Genomic DNA, 18024 nt, shown 5'->3' with positions numbered 1-18024 from the left:
GAGAAACGTCATTTCGCAGACGTTGGTACCACTGACTGTCGTTGCCGTGGTTACCAACTTTCATACAAACAACGAGGCGCCATGTCGGATTTATTAGCTAATCAAGGAATTTTTTTCGATGAAGTCGACAAAGTCTGCATTTTGGAACCAGAAGTGGCCAAACAAACCAACGACTTGAAAGAAGAATGCCAGATTTACGTGGAAAGTAAGTTTATTTATCATTAAACACTTTAATCGGGGTTGTTGTAGAAATGGACGAATTTCAAAAAATTGCGTCAAGGTTTATCCAAATGATCGAGGTTTTGGGAAAGGAGGTGGAAAGCCAGAAAATTAAAGCTATTGGGGCCCGCAATATACTCCAAAGTATGGAAAAACAGAAGGAAAATAACCAACAACAGTTGCAAGTAAAGTACAAACTTAGTCACACCAGAGGGACATTTTTTTTCGTAGGCTGTAATTACTGAAAAGTCGGTGGAATTAGAACGACTAAAAATTCAGTTAAACTCGCTACAAAAAACCGAACTCGAGCAGAACGAAATTATAAACGAGTTAACACACTACTAAAAAGTAAGTATTATTGAATGAAAATATAATATACATATTGAAAAATAAATATTTTATTACACTTTCCTGATCACAATCATGACGGTTTACCCATGTTATACTCCTGCTCAAGCGTCAAGGAAACCGAGCAAATTAAAACATTGACTTGCTCTGGCGACGGGCACGCGATCAACAATAAATCTTCAGTGCTATAACCAGCAGCAACCAGCGTTTGTTCAAACTGAACAAACACATTGATCACGTTGTTCTAAAACAATCACGTTAATGCGCATGCGCAGACCACTTTGGCTCCGCCTCCAACTCACCTTAATCGGTCTGAACAAAATAAATTCCGTCTCTCGATTCGCCAAATACAACTGCATCGATCTTTGAATTTCAGGAACCTTCGCCTTCATGTTTTTCAGCGTCTCGCTTACCACCTCGGCTAAAACTTTAGCTTTGCCGTAGTGGTGTTGCGGGAGAGTCAAGTTGCTGTTTTCGGTGTTGATAGATTGTAAAAATTCGTCCGCCTATGCAATAAAAACAATAACAATATTACTATAAGTGACAATTTACCCTTCTCTTCCATTGTTGTAGATTTCCCGTAAGAACAGTGGCGGCACAATTGATAAAAGCTTCACACGCTTGTTTCAATTGTTTGTCGATTTCTTTCCTAGAGTCGACTAGATACTCTCGCACACGTGGTGTCCCTTCCAACAGAAATTCCAAGAGGGCGTTGTTGCTCCCGAAAGTAAACAATCTATCGCGTTTATTGAGTAGTTCGACTGCCGCTTTTTGCACACTACTGAAGTCCAAACTCATTTCTTTTACGGTGAAATCGACCTGAAACGGCGCGATTTGTTCGCGGATGATTAGTAAGTGTTTAATTTGGAAAAGGCGGCCGTCGATTTCAGACTACAAAAACAACGTTACGGGTGTTAAATTACAAAACGATAGTTACTTTTCGTGCGGATATTAAATTTGCCGCTTGTTGCACTGTTTGGATGCATATAAGTAGAGCTTCTTGCGCTAGACCTTGGAAGGTTTCCCTATCCAAACAAAAGTACAGTCGGGATAAAATTACGAGCGTTCGTTTGACAGTCGGGTACCACATTCCATGCAAATCCGCAGGCGAATCTGAATGAACAAAAATAATACAAAATATTTTCGTGTGGGTGCGGCGTACTTCCAGTGTATGACCTAAACTGTGCAAACTGATTTGACGAGTTAATACTGGCCACTTCTTGCGACTCTAACGATACCACAGAGGCGCGAGAGTCAGTCCTAACTTCTTGTAACTCTAGAGTTATGTTCTGTAACAACTGGGTTAGTAATATAGTGACTGGATTAAACATACTGACTTCCATCTGCTCCAACTTTTCAGGGTAGGCGAGGTCACCTGGAGACGGATTATACGACAATAAATCATGCTGGAAAAATATGTTAGTACGAAAAACTAAACGTTCCTCTACGTCTTGAAGCAACTGTCTGATGACCTCCACGTATTTCAAAAGATGGTCTAACAAAATAAAATTAACAAAAATAACATCTGCAAAATTACCCACCGTTGTTGATAGTTTTCTCAGCAAGCATTTCTTTTTGTAAAATTCCACAAAGTTCGCTTAACACCTCCACGTGATTAATAATTATCAAGCTGGGTCTTAGAGTGTCATACAAGTGTTGGCAAAGAACGCCTAAATAGTCACTTGAAACAGAATTAATTCAATTTATTATAATGGTAATAAACAAACGACTGTACTTAAGCTCTGACGAGTACTGAGTGAAGAAATAATGGTAACAACAAGCCTCATCTTGACAAGTTTTCATTATGAATAGGCCACAGGACCGGAAAAGTATGCTATAGTCGTTTCTGTATCTTTCTTTCAGCTCTGATAACGCTTTAGAGACGGCTGTGCTCAATATTGGTAGCCGTTGTGACACGTAAAATTTCTGACAATCACTTACTACCGTACTATATCTAGAATCGCATTTTTAATACTGTGTAAATTGTTATATTTTTCTTACTGTTCGTTTTTTTCCGCTTTTTCTTCCAGGTGTGCCAGAATTAGCTTGATTTTAGCCGCCGCACTTTGAAATTTGCCGTAATAGAGCGAAAACGCGGTATCCATAGACTCAGCAGTGTTGGAATTCAAAGGTACAAGGTTTGTTTTAGAGTCAGGATCAAGGACTTGTTTTGTGGCTTCCACGATAACGTTACTCACAGCTTTGTAGATTTTATTGAGCGCGTTTACTAGCAAACTTTCGTATTTCATTTTGTAAATTCGCGACTCTTTGAAACTCATCTAAAAAAAATTAAATCATTGCAAAGTAGCAATTTTTGAAAACTTTACATGTTCCCCAAGATACTCCATCGCCGCGTCGATATTATTCAACTGGTCAATGTACTCCTGACTGTTAATTCTGTGTGAAAATCGCTCCACATTGTCCTGAGTGGTTTTAAAAATCAAAAAATAGTGCAACTTTTCATTCAGGTTTTTCTTTTTTTCTTTCAGGATTCTCTGGTGGGTCATCAATTGCTCACTCAAGCTGTGCAAAGAATCGGTTTTTGCGGTCACCTGTAGGTACTTATTTCGCAATTCTTGTAACAAGTTTGTGGTTTCATTGGCCTAAAACTCTCAATACACTTATTCAAAAATAAAATTGAATTACAAGTTTACATAATCAAACAATTTTTCGCAATTGGACCGTTGGGTGCACAGGGTTTCATAATAGGTCTGATACTCTTTCAAATTTTCATATTTGATTTCATTCTCAGACGCAACCATCCATTTAATGTAGGCCCTGTTTGTGTCAATTTCAGGCATTGTGTCCTCTTGATCCTCCTGTTTGGCTTCCTCTTGAACCTCATCCGTTGCTTGATTCTTAATTATGTCCCCAATTTGGTAAATAATGTCGAGTTGTTCCTCCATCAAGGGGGCCAACGGGTCATTATTCGACTGCCAGTTAGTCACGTTTTGCTGAATTTGAAGATCCACTTTGTCTTCAGTGGTAGTCGGAAGACGATTCATTATCACCGTAATTAAACAAAACACACAAAAATATTACATTTTCATTAATATTGTTTTATTTTTTCGTACTTTGACAAGAGTGACAGCGTGGTGACAGCCGTCGTTTGTCAAAATTCTAACCAAAAATCGAGGTTATGTTTTCAGTTTCAAAAACATGTTAAATAACACAAAACGCGTTTCGTACTGCATTCTTTCGTTTAATAAACGTTTCATGTCAGTGAAACGCAAATACCCCATAAATCCCGACGACGCCAAAACTCTACCAGTGTTCGAATATGGGGTTAGTAAAGACTCGTACAGGAGAGTCTTCGTGTGGGGGAACCTCCAAACGGGGGCTTTAGGTGTCCCATATTTGAAAAAAAACCGTAACACGTTACAACGGGAATGTTTAGGTGCCCCCAAACGCTTAGGGTTTGCTGAAAAATTTCCAGTACGTTGTACAATCATTCAAATTTCCAAACACTTACAGTTTGGTTGTAGGTTAAGACTGCGGCCTGCGGTTTCGGGTTTACCGCCTTTGCTGTGGACACCGACTCCGGGCACAAATTATATGGAACCGGACTCAACACCGACTCGCAAATTGGCCGCCACGAAATCCGAAGCGGACACCCTTTAGAAATTATTTATTTCCCTCAACCTATCCACCTACCGCTGAAAAACCCAAAAACTAAAATAAAAAAAATATCAGCGGGGCGAGCGCACCTTGCGGTTTTAACCGACGAAGGTTTATTTCTTCTAGGAAACAACTCATACGGACAATGTGGCCGAAAAATAATTCAAGATGAAAATTACTTCATGAGTAATTATATCAACCACGTGCGCCACATTGACGGTCAAACTATCAAAGACATAGAGTGTGGACAAGACCACACTTTAGCTATCACCGAAAATGGGGCTGTGTTTTCATGTGGATGGGGGGCTGACGGTCAAACGGGCCTAGGAACTTTCAACAACGTCAGTGTTTTTAGTCGCGTGAAAGGCGACATTGAATCAGAACACATCATAAAAGTGGCCTCTAGGTCCGATTTCGTGTTGGCGCTAAACAACAAAGGTGAGGTGTTTGGTTGGGGGAACGCAGAATATGATCAGATTCGCAATCAGCGTAATGAGCAACAAATTTGTCATCCAACGCACCTTAAACATTTGGGTGTTGGAAAAGTCCAGGATGTGGGGGCTGGGGGGTCTTTTTGTGTGGTGGTTAATGACAAGGGGGAGGTGTTTACGTGGGGGTTTGGTATCTTAGGGGCGGGGCCGAAGGTTGAACAGTCTTTTAAGCCAATCAAACTAGCGGAAAGTTTGTTTGGGAGGAACGATTTTCAGCCTGATAGTAGGGTGGTGAAAGTGGTTTGTGGGTTGAGTTATGCGGTGGCGGTTACTAGTTTGGGGGATATTTATGCGTGGGGGAGGAATTTGAGGAGTTGTCTTGGACTGGGGAGTGAAAAGGATCAGTATTTTCCGTTTAAGGTGTCTTTGGGGGGTTATGTCGAGAGGGTGTTTTGTGGGTATGATCACACTGTAGCTATTTGTAAGCCGTTTATTTAAGTCATAATATATATTTAAAAATATTTGCCTGCGTTTTTTCTTTCCCTCCGAAAATGTGATGACGTCAACGAAAAATTTTTAAATGTGGAAAGTGGCGTAATATCTGTTACAGAAAAATAGGTACATCTACTGTTTTATACAGGGTGATTCACGAATAGTGTCCGTTTTAAAAATTGTGTTTATGCAACCTAAAATACAGTTTAACAGATTACTTATTATTCATTTGAATAACTTTATTACCCGAGTTATTCAATTTTGAGAAACGTCATATTATAATTATTTGTTCTTCTGTATAGTGGGAAAGTGAACTAATAGAAATTAGGCTATAAAACTAGTAAAAAATGCTGTAATCGTATTTTTTTGTTGTTGTATTAATTGCTAGAGGATTTATTTCTCATTTCAGAATTCAATTTTCGATTTTTCGATCTTTTAATGTTACAGTTTTCGAGTTTACATTTTTGACGATTCTGTAATTTTTTGATTTTACAATTTTTGCGTTTTCCAATGTTTTGATTCAATTCGTTTTTTTTTCTTTCCAATTTTTCGATTCATAGATTTTTAGTTTTTCAATGTTTCAATTTTTCATTTGAATTTTTTATTTTCTTTGTTTATATATTTTTTCGATTTTTCAATGTTCCGATTTTAAAATTTATTGTTTTTTCAATTTCAATTTTCTCTATTTTTAGAATTTTTCCATTTTTGTTTTTTTTAATTTCTTAATTTTTTCCGTTCGGTTTTTCAGTGTTCTGATATTATAATTTTTCTTTTTTCAGTGTGAAATTTTTGAATTTTTCAATTTTTCGGTTTTTCAAATTTTCGATTTTTTAATTTTTCGGTTCTTCAGTTTTAGATTTTCAGTAACCCGATTTTTCAATTTTCCGTTTCTTCAATTTTTGATTTTCAATTTTTCTAGTTTTCATTTTAAATATGTAATTGGTAATTTTTAAAAAAATTCACTTTTTCAATTTTACGACTTTTGAGTTTTGCCATTTGCATTTTAAAACTTTTTCATTTATTCGATTTTTCAATTTTTAGTCTTCTAATTCTTCGATTTTTTAATATTACAGATTTCGACTTTCCAAATTTGACAATTCTATAATTTTTTGATTTTAAAATCTTTGGGTTTTCCAATGTTTGGATTCGTTTCGTTTTTTGTTCTTTCGAGTTTTTCGATTCATAAATTTTCAGTTTTTTAATGTTTCAATTTTTCATTTCGGAATTTTATTTCCTTAATTTTTTCAATTTTTCGGTTTTTCAATGTTCTGATTTTGTGATTTTTCTTTTTTCAGTGTGAACTTTTTCGATTTTTGAATTTTTCAATTTTTTGGTTTTTCAAATTTTAGATTTTTTAATTTTTCGGTTTTTCAGTTTTAGATTTTCAGTAACCCGGTTTTCAATTTTCCGTTTCTTCAATTTTTGATTTGCAATATTTCTAATTTTCATTTTAATGTAATTATAATTTAAAAAAAAATCACTTTGTCAATTGTACGACTTTTGAGTTTTTCCACTTTTCAATGATTGGATTTTAAAACTTTTTCATTTATCCGATTTTTCAATTTTCAGTTTTTAATTTTTCGATCTTTTAAAGTTAGTTTTCGACTTTACAAATATCACGATTCCATAATTTTTTGATTTTACAATTTTTGGGTTTTCCAATTTTTCGATTCATAGATTTTCAGTTTTTCAATGTTTCATTTTTTTATTTTAGTTTTTTAATTTCTTCATTTTCTCGATTTTTCGGTTTTTCAATGTTCCGATTTTGTAATTTTTCTTTTTTCATGTAAAATCTTTCAATTTTTTAATTTTTCGCTTTTTCAAATTTTAGGTTTTTTTAATTTTTCGGTGTTTCAGTTTTAGATTTTCAGTTACCCAATTTTTCACTTTTTCATTTCTTCAATTTTCGAATCGCAATTTTTCGGTTTTTCAAATTTTAGATTTTTTAGTTTTTCGCTTTTGCAATTTTAAATTTTTCGATCTTATTTGACGATTCTGTAAATTTTTGATTTTACAATTTTTAGGTTTACCAATGTTTCGATTCGATTCGTTTTTTTTTCTTTCCAATTTTTAGATTCATAGATGTTTAGTTTTTCAATAATTCAATTTTTCTTTTCGGTTTTTATTTTCTTTGTTTTTGCAATTTTTCGATTTTTCAATGTTCCTATTTTAAAATTTATTGTTTTTTCAATTTAAATTTTTTCCATTTTTAGGATTTTTCCATTTTTCGATTTGGAACTTTTCCTTTCGGTTTTTTATTTTCTTCATTTTTTCCATTTTTCGGTTTTTCAGTGTTCTGATATTATAATTTTTCTTTTTTCAGTGTGAAATTTTTGAATTTTTCAATTTTCGGTTTTTCAAATTTTAGATTTTTTAATTTTTCGGTTTTTCAGTTTTAGATTTTCAGTAAGCCGATTTTCCAATTTTCCGTTTCTTCAATTTTTGATTTGCAATTTTTCTAGTTTTCATTTTAAATATGTAATTGTAATTTAAAATTAAAATCACTTTTTCAATTTTACGACTTTTGAATTTTTCCATTTGCATTTTAAAATTTTTTCAATTTTTAGTTTTCAAGTCTTCGATTTTTTTATGTTACAGATTTCGACTTTCCAAATTTGACGATTTTATAATTTTTTGATTTTAAAATTTTTGAGTTTTCCAATATTTGGATTCGTTTCGTTTTTTCTTTTTTCGAATTTTTCGATTCATAGATTTTCAGTTTTTTAATGTTCCAATTTTTCATTTCGGAATTTTATTTCCTTCGTTTTTTCAATTTTTCGGTTTTTAATGTTCTGTTTTTCTAATCTTTCTTTTTTGAATGTGAAATCTTTCAATTTTTGGATTTTTAAAATTTCGGTTTTTCAAATTTTAGTTTTTTTTAATTTTTCCATATTTTAGTTTTAGATTTTCAGTTACCCGATTTTTCAATTTTTCGCTTCTTCAATTTTCGATTTGCAGTTTTTAGGTTTTTAAAATTTTAGATTTTTTTAGTTTTTTGTTTTTTTCAATTTTAGATTTTTCGATCTTTTAATGTTGCAATTTTCGACTTTACAAATTTGACCGATTCTATCGTTTTTTTATTTTAAAATTTTTGGGTTTTCCAATGTTTGGATTCGTTTCGTTTTTTCTTCTTTCGAATTTTTGGATTCATTGATTTTCAGTTTTTCAATGTTTCAGCTTTTCATTTCGGAATTTTATTTCCTTCATTTTTTAAATTTTTCGGTTTTCAATGTTCTGATTTTGTATTTTTTATTTTTTCAATGTGAAATCCTTCAATTTTTGGATTTTTAAATTTTTCGGTTTTTCAAATTTTAGATTTTTTAATTTTCGGTGTTTCAGTTTTAGATTTTCAGTTACCCGATTTTTCAATTTTCGATTCGCAGTTTTTAGGTTTTTCAAATTTTAGATTTTTTAGTTTTTCGTTTTTTCAATTTTAGATTTTTCGATTTTTTAATGTTGGAGTTTTCGACTTTACAAATTTGAGGATTCTGTAATTTTTTGATTTTACAAATTTTGGGTTTTCCAAATATTCGATTCGTTTTTTTTCTTTCCAATTTTTCGATTCATAAATTTTTAGTTTTTTATAATGTTTCAATTTTTCATTTCGATTTTTATTTTCTTTGTTTTTACAATTTTTCGATTTTTCAATATTTCGATTTTAAAATTTATTGTTTTTTCAATTTCAGTTTTGACCATTTTTACGATTTTTCCGTTTTTCGATTTGGAACTTTTCGTTTCGGTTTTTATTTTCTTTATTTTTTCAATTTTTCGGTTTTCGAATGATCTGATTTTATAATTTTTCTTTTTTCAATGTGAAATTTTTCGATTTTTGTATGTTCAATCTTTCGATTTTTCAAATTTTAGATTTTTTTATTTTTCAGTTTTTCAGTTTTAGATTTTCATTGACCCGATTTTTCAACTTTCCGTTTCTTCAATTTTTAATTTGCAATTTTTCTAGTTTTCGTTTTAAATATGTAATTGCAATAAAAAAAAAACACTTTTTCAATTTTACGACTTTTGAGTTTTTCCATTGATTGATGGTTGGATTTTAAAACATTTTCATTTATTCGATTTTTCAATTTTTGCTTTTTAATTTTTCGATCTATTAATGTTAGTTTTTCACTTTACAAATTTGACGATTCTATAATTTTTTGATTTTAAAATGTTTCGATTCGATCGTTTTTTCTTCTTTCCAATTTCTCGATTCATACATTTTCAGTTTTTCAATGTTTCAGTTTTTCATTTCGGTTTTTTTATTTTCTTTGTTTTTACAATTTTTCGATTTTAAAATTGATTGTTTTTTCAATTTCAATTTTATCCATTTTTATGATTTTTCCATTTGCAACTTTTCGTTTTGGTTTTTTATTTTCTTCATTTTTTCAATATTTCGGTTTTTCAATGTTCTGATTTTATAATTTTTCAATTTTTCGATTTGCAATTTTTCAGTTTCAAATTTTAGATTTTTTAATTGTTCGGTTTTTTAATTTTAGATTTTCATTTATCCGATTTTTCAATTTTCCGGTTCTATAATTTTTGATTTGCAATTTTTCGGTTTTTCAAATTTTAGATTTTTCGATCTTTTAATGTTACAGTTTTCGACTTTACAAATTTGACGATTCTGTATTTTTTTTGATTATACAGTTTTTGGGTTTTCCAATGTTTCGAATCGATTCGTTTTTTCATCTTTCCAATATTTCGATTCATAGATTTTTAGTTTTTCAGTGTTCCAATTTTTCATTTCGGTTTTTATTTTCTTTGTTTTTGCAATTTTTCGATTTAGCAATATTTCGATTTAAAATTATTGTTTTTTCAATTTCACTTTTGTCCATTTTTACGAGTTTTCAATTTTTCGATTTGGAACTTTTCGTTTCGGTTTTTTACTTTCTTATTTTTTTTCTTTTTTCGGTTTTTCGGTGTTCTGATTTTATAATTTTTCTTTTTTCAATGTGAAATTTTTCGATTTTTCAATTTTTCAGTTCTCAGTTTTTCGGTTTGTCAAATTTAAGATTTTTCACTTTTTCGGTTTTTCAGTTTTAGATTTTCAGTAAACCGATTTTTCAATTTTCCGTTTCTTCAATTTTTGATTTGCAGCTTTTCTAGTTTTCATTTTAAATATGCAATTGTAATTTTAAAAAAATGTCACTTTTTCAATTTTACGACTTTTGAGATTTTCCATTTTTCAATTATTGGATTTCGAAACTTTTTCATTTATTCGATTTTTCAATTTTTGCTTTTTAATTTTTCGATCTTTTAATGCCAGTTTTTGACTTTACAAATTTAACGATTCTATAATTTTTTGATTTTAAAATGTTTCGATTCGATCGTTTTTTCTTCTTTCCAATTTTTCCCTTCATAAATTTTCAGTTTTCCAGTGTTTCAGTTTTTCATTTCGGTTTTTTATTTTCTTTGTTTTTACAATTTTTCGATTTTAAAATTGATTGTTTTTTCAATTTCAATTTTATCGAGATTTTTCCATTTGCAACTTTTCGTTTCGGTTTTTTATTTTCTTCATTTTTTCAATTTTTCGGTTTTTCAATGTTCTGATTTTATAATTTTTCAATTTTTCGATTTGCAATTTTTCAGTTTCAAATTTTAGATTTTTTAATTGTTCGGTTTTTTAATTTTAGATTTTCATTTACCCGATTTTTCAATTTTCCGGTTCTATAATTTTTGATTTGCAATTTTTAGGTTTTTCAAATTTTAGATTTTTCGATCTTTTAATGTTACAGTTTTCGACTTTACAAATTTGACGATTCTGTATTTTTTTTGATTATACAGTTTTTGGGTTTTCCAATGTTTCGAATCGATTCGTTTTTTCATCTTTCCAACTTTTCGATTCATAGATTTTTAGTTTTTCAATGTTCCAATTTTTCATTTCGGTTTTTTATTTTCTTTGTTTTTACAATTGTTCGATATTTCAATGTTACGATTTTAAAATTTATTGTTTTTTCAATTTCACTTTTGTCCATTTTTACGAGTTTTCAATTTTTCGATTTGGAACTTTTCGTTTCGGTTTTTTACTTTCTTAATTTTTTTCTTTTTTCGGTTTTTCGGTGTTCTGATTTTATAATTTTTCTTTTTTCAATGTGAAATTTTTCGATTTTTCAATTTTTCAGTTCTCAATTTTTCGGTTTTTCAAATTTTAGATTTTTCACTTTTTCGGTTTTTCAGTTTTAGATTTTCAGTGACCCGATTTTTCAATTTCCCGTTTCTTCAATTTTTGATTTGCAATTTTTCTAGTTTTCATTTTAAATATGCAATTGTAATTTTTTAAAAATGTCACTTTTTCAATTTAACGACTTTTCAGTTTTTCCATTTGCATTTTAAAACTTTTTCATTTATTCGATTTTTCAATTTTTGCTTTTTAATTTTTCGATCTTTTAACGTCAGTTTTTGACTTCACAAATTTAACGATTCTATAATTTTTTGATTTTAAAATGTTTCTTTTCGATCGTTTTTCTTCTTTCCAATTTTTCGATTCATTGATTTTCAGTTTTTCATTTCGGTTTTTATCTTCTTTGTTTTTACAATGTTTCGATTTTAAAATTGATTATTTCTTCAATTTCAATTTTATCCATTTTTATGATTTTTCCATTTGCAACTTTTCGTTCGGTTTTTAATTTTTTTCATTTTTTCAATTTTTCGGTTTTTCAATGTTCTCATTTTATAATTTTTCAATTTTTCGATTTGCAATTTTTCAGTTTCAAATGTTGGATTTTATAATTTTTCGGTTTTTCAGTTACCCGATTTTTCAATTTTCTGTTTCTTCAATTCGTGGTCTTCGGGTAATTCAGAAATAGTGCCCGTTTTAAAAATTGTGTTTATGCAGCCCAAAATACATTTTCACAAAGTACTTCGTGAATTATTCATTTGAATAATTTTTTATTATCAGAGTTATCCAATTCTGAGAAACGTCATATTATAATTATTTGTTCTTCTTGTATAGGCTATAAAACAAGTAAAAAAGCTCTAATTGTATTTTTTTTTGGCGTACTAATTGCTATAAGATTTATTTCTTATTTCAGAAAAAACAAATGAGAGAACGGGTGGGTGGGCGGGGCTAAGATTAGCTTTTTCTACAAAGTCTTAAGCAAACAGTAGACCCGAATACCCCGCCCTCTTCTTATTCTAACAACAAATTTTATTCCTCTACAGTATGAGTTACACATTTCATTCGGAGCCGATAAAATTAATCACTGACATAGAGGGGGGGTGGGTGGGCGTGGTTAATAATTTGTGCTTCTGTAGAGTGGGAATGGGATGGGAACTAATTAAATATAGACTGCAAAAATGAAAAAAATCTCAAATCGTAACTTTTTTCTGTTGTACTATATACCATAAGATTTATTTCTTATTTCAGAAGAGGCAAATGAGAGAACGGGTGGGTGGGCGGGGCTAAGTTTAACTTTTTCCAACAGAGTCTTTTATAAGCAAGCAACAGGCCCGCCCACCCACCCTCTCTTTATTCTGGTGATCACCCTTAAAACAGTTAATTAATGACTACCTACTTTATTATCTTATTAGAATCGTCGCCATGGTTGGCACATTAGCAACAAATCTCCTTTGAACATCCTGAGTCCTAAAATGACAGGTACCAACTTTACGGCAGTTGTTATGACAATAAAATAATGTAAAACTGAAGATATTAGATTCTCAACACAAGCATTATTTTCTTTTTGATTCTTGTTAAGTTGTTATCAAATATATTGTGATCAAAATTTTTCTAAAACTATGTAATTTGAATGACAATCAACATGTATATTTAAGCAAATGAAAAATTATTATTTACTCGTATGTATATTAATAGGCCTGCCATAACTATTGCATTTGAAGAAATCGTGAAATGGAACTGATTTCAATTTTCACGAAACACTTTTGAGATAAAACTGTTAATGTGTTTATATGTACTAAGAACAATATATTTTTTGCATTTCCAGCGAAATTCGATATCAGAGTCTGCAGTAAGATACAATAATTACAAAACAAATATCGTGTGCTATTTTGGGACACTGCACTATTTTATGTTGTCCGAATAAATATGAAGAGACTTGGTCTTATCAGCGCGCTGATAACAGAAACAATAATTAGCAATCGCTATTACTTAAGTAATATTCGCTTTCAGCTGAAGCACCTATTAGTTAATCAGTTCATCACTAATATTTTAATAAAAAATAATATATTTTTGATTGAAGGGGTGCAATGTGTGTTGCCTACCTCGCGACTTCGTGTCTAAAGTCAATTTTTTTCCCCGACGCCACTGTCTTTCGCCGTCACTTTTCGCGTCAGTGCTGCCATAAATGCGCAGTGTCAAAATATGAAAGCTATTAATAATTTGGTCTCGCCCATTTTAGGTTGACGTGAACGTCAAGTTTTATAATTTTTGTAAAAATAAACCCTATTTTTCGAGTGATTATTAAATAAACAATGCAGTTCTAACAGCACAGACCTCCGTGAAGTGTAATCCCCGTGCTACAGTGCGAACCTTCATTGAAAATGGGTGAGTTCGAGCCGGTGTTTGGTTATACTTTTTGTCATTATTATTTGCATAATTTTATGTTTGTCCTTTGGACGGGCTGCTTTTAATTGTTATGTCATTCGATTGCGGTCGCTGTTATCTCTAATTGGTATTTAATGATGTTGTTATCTCGTCGCCGGACACCCCTACGATGACGACGTTTTCTGGCGTAAAATTAGACATCGATTTTAACGCTAAGGTGGCTATTTTTAATTGTTAAATGTTGTCTTGTGAGAGGGTCTTGCGGATGGGGACATGGTTTGAAAATCGATAAATTGTTACTAAGGCGACCCTACACTGTGCCACCCGGCTTGGGGTAGGACCCACTGGGTCTGTGGTACAAACGCCATTTCATATTTATGCTCGTAAAAATGATTGTGGAGTGAATTGCGTTTTTATTACTGCAGAAACCTTGACCCTTTTGATTAAACGCGATCCAATTATACCATACACCTTTGCTAAAGTACCACATAGACGGTGGATTTAATTTAAATAAAACTTTCAGAAAAACTGACGTCATTTTGCAACAATGACGTATGTAGATGATGTCAAATATTTTGGGCGTAAGAGAGACTATAATTAACTAACTCGGTTAAATATTAAATAAATTTAGGTGTGGAAAATCAACAAAATTTAACTTCCGATACACCATAAAGTGGATACGTTCTTTTCCATTTTGGATTAAATTAAAATATATATATTTTTTTCAATCAATAACAGTTTCAAGCCAAGTCATACATATATTAAAAGGAAAGCTGCAGTAATTCCTAAACCAATACTAATATCTTATCAGAATTTCGAAGAAGTTTCTTATAAGTCCTGAGATAAAATTGGCAATTTTTGTAAAGTTTTATCTTAAATAATTTCACAGTTATCAGGGTCATAATTTCTGAGATGTCTGGCTAGTGTGAGCCACAGACCGCAGAGAGACAGACGTTGAAAACTAATAGTTTCTGATTGGTTGAATCCAGTATCCGTCTCAGAATTTTAGAATTAACTAGGACTTAAAAAAATACCAATACTGTACTGTGATTTTTCGTTTTCTTAATAAACTGTGTTCTTTGAAGTATTAGTCGGCAGAATTTTTAAAAACTATTTTATTCACCACTAGTTCCTGGAGTTTAATTTAAAAATGTTGTTTTGGTTTGTCTTTTTACATCTCCCGCTCACGAACTTCGTGTGAAATAAAACTATTTATTATCATTTCGCAGAACCTTACGAAACCCATAAAAACTAACTCGGCCGCCAAAGATAACTTCTTTTATTCTCAGTTCCACGAGGCGGAATCGAGGTATTAATATTCAAAGGTCTTTGAAAAGTCAAAGCCCGTTTGAAACGTTTTACATGTATTTAAAAGCCCCATTTCTCCAAAGCGTTGGTGAATTTTCGCGTTGATGAAGTCGTTTTGTTTAGTATTCATTTATTCATCAGACTTTTTAGATCGTGTTTTTGTTAAACAGTGTCATCAGCGTCATCGAAATTACCATAAATTATATTATTTAGAGATAAATTGCATCTAGAAAGTTTGCTGATAAAAAAAAAACAGTCGTAATGTTTTTGTGGCGATCTAAAAATAAAATTTGAGCCTCAATTGGGTGTACGTCGTCAGTATGAAAGGTTTCGCTGTTGATGATAATTACAAGGTCGTGTTTAGCACCACAATAATTAAAATTTAAGTTCCATTATCAGGCTAATAAACGTCGTCTTTATTGTTGTGCATGTTTTGGTAATTTATTGGCGACCCGTAACGTTTTTTTTCCAAATGTAGAAACCGTTCCATTTCTTATGTAAACGTTGTCTTTTGCCTTTGATAAGCTGTATTAGTATAGATAAATACCGTTATCTTATTTGCTCGTTTTTTAAATTTATTTTGTCTGTCATGTGAATGCTCGTTACGATGTTGAGAAACTTTTTCTTAATCAAAAATCGCTTTTAATTTAATTCAGACTGATTAAGAGTAATCTGCGAACATAGAAGAACATGAGGTGCTACAGAAATTAGCATATGTGTATCAGTTTTATCGACGCGGTGTGATTGCTATAACCAGTCGTAATTTGTAATGCAAATTAAGCTAATTAATAACAATAACAATTAAGAAACCACTTTATCCCGGGAGAAGTTCGACAATTAAGACCCCATAAAAGAAGACTTCCAAGTCGAATTGTGGCAGTAATGATCGTTTATAGTCGTTTTTTATTCCATGTAACAACCTTTCACAACGGTCTGATTATTACCGAAAGTTTGGCGAACGACTCGTTAGTGTTTTATTGTTGGTTAATTAAAATTATACCTTGGTTTTTGTTACTTAACTTTGTATGCAATTTTTTGGGTTGGTAGTTTTTAGACGAAAGTATAGTTGGGTTAAGTTTTATCGGTTCACTATTTGTCGGACTCTACTTTAGTTACTATCATAGGATTATCTCAAGATCATCGCTCCAGTATGTGGGCCGTCAACTGGTTTCGAACAAATAGTAGGTGTCCTCTATACAGTTACCGAACTCCGTGGGTGTCTACCTTATTGATATTTCGTTATCATAACTGGAACACAACTCGCTCTGGTCGACGAGTCGTCTACCTGCCTGTGTGAATCACACGTTTTCACTTTCATGTCAGCCCAAGATGCTCACATCGCAGTGATTGTTAATCACTTTCTACACCACTCGCCGGCGCTTCCTGGTTGAAGGACCGTCGCCTCGCCGAGAGGATGTGCTCCGGGAATCGATTTTTCCACACCACGCTCGACGATTTTTTCATCAAATTTAATTTTGCGCTCCGACGATGCTGTTGCTGATCGCCTCTAATTGTTGCGGCCGAGAGAGCGTTTTTACGATAACCGCAATCATCTTCGGAATATCAGTCGAGGCCTTCCCACATTTCAATGCGATGCAATGCCTGTCCACCTAATAATGGTAAAAATAGACGTGACTCGGAAAGTTGCGTCACGGACTGTAAATATTTGCATTCAAGTGATAGGTGCTGCAGGTTTTCAAAAGTCGACACACCGTTTTGGGAAACCGCTAATTGGATTTTGTGGATTTTTGCGATTGGTGGGTCGCGGGCGCGGTAATGATGATAATGGTTGGCGGTTTTGTGTGGTAATTATTTTTTTTAATTGTGTTTTTGCTGATTTAAATGTGTTATGATGGAGTCTAGGTCGGACTCAAGGCTGGCGTGCAAGTGGAATTTGTAAAAAATTACTAGTTTTGGTTGGGAAATTGTTCATAAATATTAACACATTCGGTGCGGATAGTTGCGAGTATTTGGGTCAAAATTTATGTCCAATTCGCCTTACATGGTTGGCTTTTATTACCTGAAAAACTAACAACTTTGTTTCATTGCGAGTTGAAATAATTGTTGATTTATGTTACCTTTAGTGACATTATTTATGTTGTTTAGTCAGAGCAAAACGGTGTAGACAAACATTTCAAAATTTACTTTAATCGCTTTTAAAACGACGTTTTTGTACAGTCATATGAAATAATTGCTGTTGTCTTTTAATTATATAATATTTTAGAGTTGGGATTTCCGTTCCTGTTTATTTTAAGCACACAGTGAATGCACTTGTTTCATGACACCTGTGAAGAAAACCATGTGAATACGTGACGAAATCTGTTTGTTTTGTATGCTTGTATGATTCTTTGTCTGTTTTTTTATTTGAGACAAATTAAGCGACATCCGTGTTTGAAGTTAAGTTGGTTTATGAATTATGTCAAAAAATTTCCTGTGATGGGTCCTTTTGATGAATATTTAAATTCGTGTTTTGGTTTTCACGGCTTGTAGTGTTTGAAAATGCAAATGTGCTGTTTCCGCCTGTCTGTCTGTTGGCATTTTAATTACACAGATTATCTCCGAAACTGGCACATAAATCGCTTTGAGTTTTTCCGATTTTCCTGGGAATGTTTCTCTGTACACACATTCGCTTGCAAAAAAATGATTATGTTATCTTAAATTGTACACCATAACATGCTATCAAAGATTCAACAGCGTACTTCTATTTTTAACTGTACGTATACGAATGTCCCTTTTTAAGTACATATAAATATGTAAAAGAATCTTTGAGGTCCCTTGTTTTATTTGAAAGAATTTGGAATTTGAAAAGATCTCGGAGATCCATGGTGTTTCGGGTTTGAAAGGATTAGGAAAAATTTTGGGGGCGCTTAGTCTTTCTTTTTTTAAGAATAGAAAGTATCTTGGGGGCACTTTATAATTATTGTTTAAATAACAAAAAATTCTAGGATCCCTGTTTTCGTTATTTTTTAAATAGTATGAAAGAATCTTTAGGGATCCCTATTGTTTTTTTTATGTGTGAGAGGATTCCTGGAATTTTGTTTTTGATAGAGTTTGAAAGAATCATGTAAATCTTTGGAAACTGAGGTGTTTAATTTTGAAAGAATTTGAAAA

General features: G+C 31.9%; 4 protein-coding genes across 4 annotated transcripts in view; 3 read left to right on the top strand and 1 right to left on the bottom strand.

The window, feature by feature from the left end:
• The first annotated feature begins 5 nt into the window (after nucleotides 1–5).
• On the top strand, nucleotides 6–564 carry LOC135138222 (intraflagellar transport protein 20 homolog). The gene is made up of 3 exons (XM_064068148.1): nucleotides 6–205; nucleotides 250–404; nucleotides 451–564. Exons 1-3 carry the CDS (start codon nucleotides 82–84, stop codon nucleotides 562–564), a joined length of 393 nt encoding a protein of 130 aa, XP_063924218.1. The 5' UTR covers nucleotides 6–81.
• A 37-nt stretch (nucleotides 565–601) lies between these two features.
• Nucleotides 602–3687, bottom strand: LOC135138196 (conserved oligomeric Golgi complex subunit 3). The gene is made up of 11 exons (XM_064068114.1): nucleotides 3222–3687; nucleotides 2895–3170; nucleotides 2569–2846; nucleotides 2303–2521; nucleotides 2109–2248; nucleotides 1905–2062; nucleotides 1730–1856; nucleotides 1505–1680; nucleotides 1120–1458; nucleotides 870–1073; nucleotides 602–811 (listed from the first exon to the last, which is right to left on the bottom strand). The coding sequence occupies exons 1-11, from the start codon at nucleotides 3570–3572 to the stop codon at nucleotides 641–643; spliced, it is 2439 nt and encodes an 812-aa protein (XP_063924184.1). The 5' UTR covers nucleotides 3573–3687; the 3' UTR covers nucleotides 602–640.
• LOC135138202 (RCC1-like G exchanging factor-like protein) lies at nucleotides 3657–5137 on the top strand. The gene is made up of 2 exons (XM_064068126.1): nucleotides 3657–4002; nucleotides 4053–5137. The coding sequence occupies exons 1-2, from the start codon at nucleotides 3727–3729 to the stop codon at nucleotides 5112–5114; spliced, it is 1338 nt and encodes a 445-aa protein (XP_063924196.1). The 5' UTR covers nucleotides 3657–3726; the 3' UTR covers nucleotides 5115–5137.
• Nucleotides 5138–13249: 8112 nt separating this feature from the next.
• LOC135138150 (actin-binding LIM protein 1) overlaps nucleotides 13250–18024 on the top strand; it is a 55636-nt gene continuing 50861 nt past the window's right edge. Inside the window, exon 1 of the mRNA XM_064068070.1 lies at nucleotides 13250–13605. Coding sequence (XP_063924140.1) covers nucleotides 13602–13605 — 4 coding nt within the window. The 5' untranslated portion in view covers nucleotides 13250–13601. The remainder of the gene's footprint in view (nucleotides 13606–18024) is intronic.

This window comes from Zophobas morio, unplaced genomic scaffold (assembly GCF_036711695.1).
Source record: "Zophobas morio isolate AGI-343-1 ecotype UQ-CSIRO unplaced genomic scaffold, CSIRO_AGI_Zmor_V1 ptg000004l, whole genome shotgun sequence".
NCBI classification, from domain to species: Eukaryota; Metazoa; Arthropoda; class Insecta; order Coleoptera; family Tenebrionidae; genus Zophobas; species Zophobas morio.
The sequence above is the reverse complement of the archived record's forward strand: the minus strand, read 5'-3'. Positions and strand labels throughout refer to the sequence as shown.

Bases quoted from the DNA above. Each gene is read 5' to 3' on its own strand.
- LOC135138222 (XM_064068148.1), top strand. From the start codon at position 82: ATGTCGGATTTATTAGCTAATCAAGGAATTTTTTTCGATGAAGTCGAC. The intron at 206-249 runs GTAAGTTTATTT...GGGTTGTTGTAG, and splicing joins ATGCCAGATTTACGTGGAAA to AAATGGACGAATTTCAAAAA. The intron at 405-450 runs GTAAAGTACAAA...TTTTTTTCGTAG, and splicing joins ATAACCAACAACAGTTGCAA to GCTGTAATTACTGAAAAGTC.
- LOC135138196 (XM_064068114.1), bottom strand. From the start codon at position 3,572: ATGAATCGTCTTCCGACTACCACTGAAGACAAAGTGGATCTTCAAATT. The intron at 1,857-1,904 runs GTCAGTATGTTT...CAGTTGTTACAG, and splicing joins AAAAGTTGGAGCAGATGGAA to AACATAACTCTAGAGTTACA. The intron at 812-869 runs GTGAGTTGGAGG...TGATTGTTTTAG, and splicing joins TTTTGTTCAGACCGATTAAG to AACAACGTGATCAATGTGTT.
- LOC135138202 (XM_064068126.1), top strand. From the start codon at position 3,727: ATGTTAAATAACACAAAACGCGTTTCGTACTGCATTCTTTCGTTTAAT. The intron at 4,003-4,052 runs GTACGTTGTACA...GTTTGGTTGTAG, and splicing joins GGTTTGCTGAAAAATTTCCA to GTTAAGACTGCGGCCTGCGG.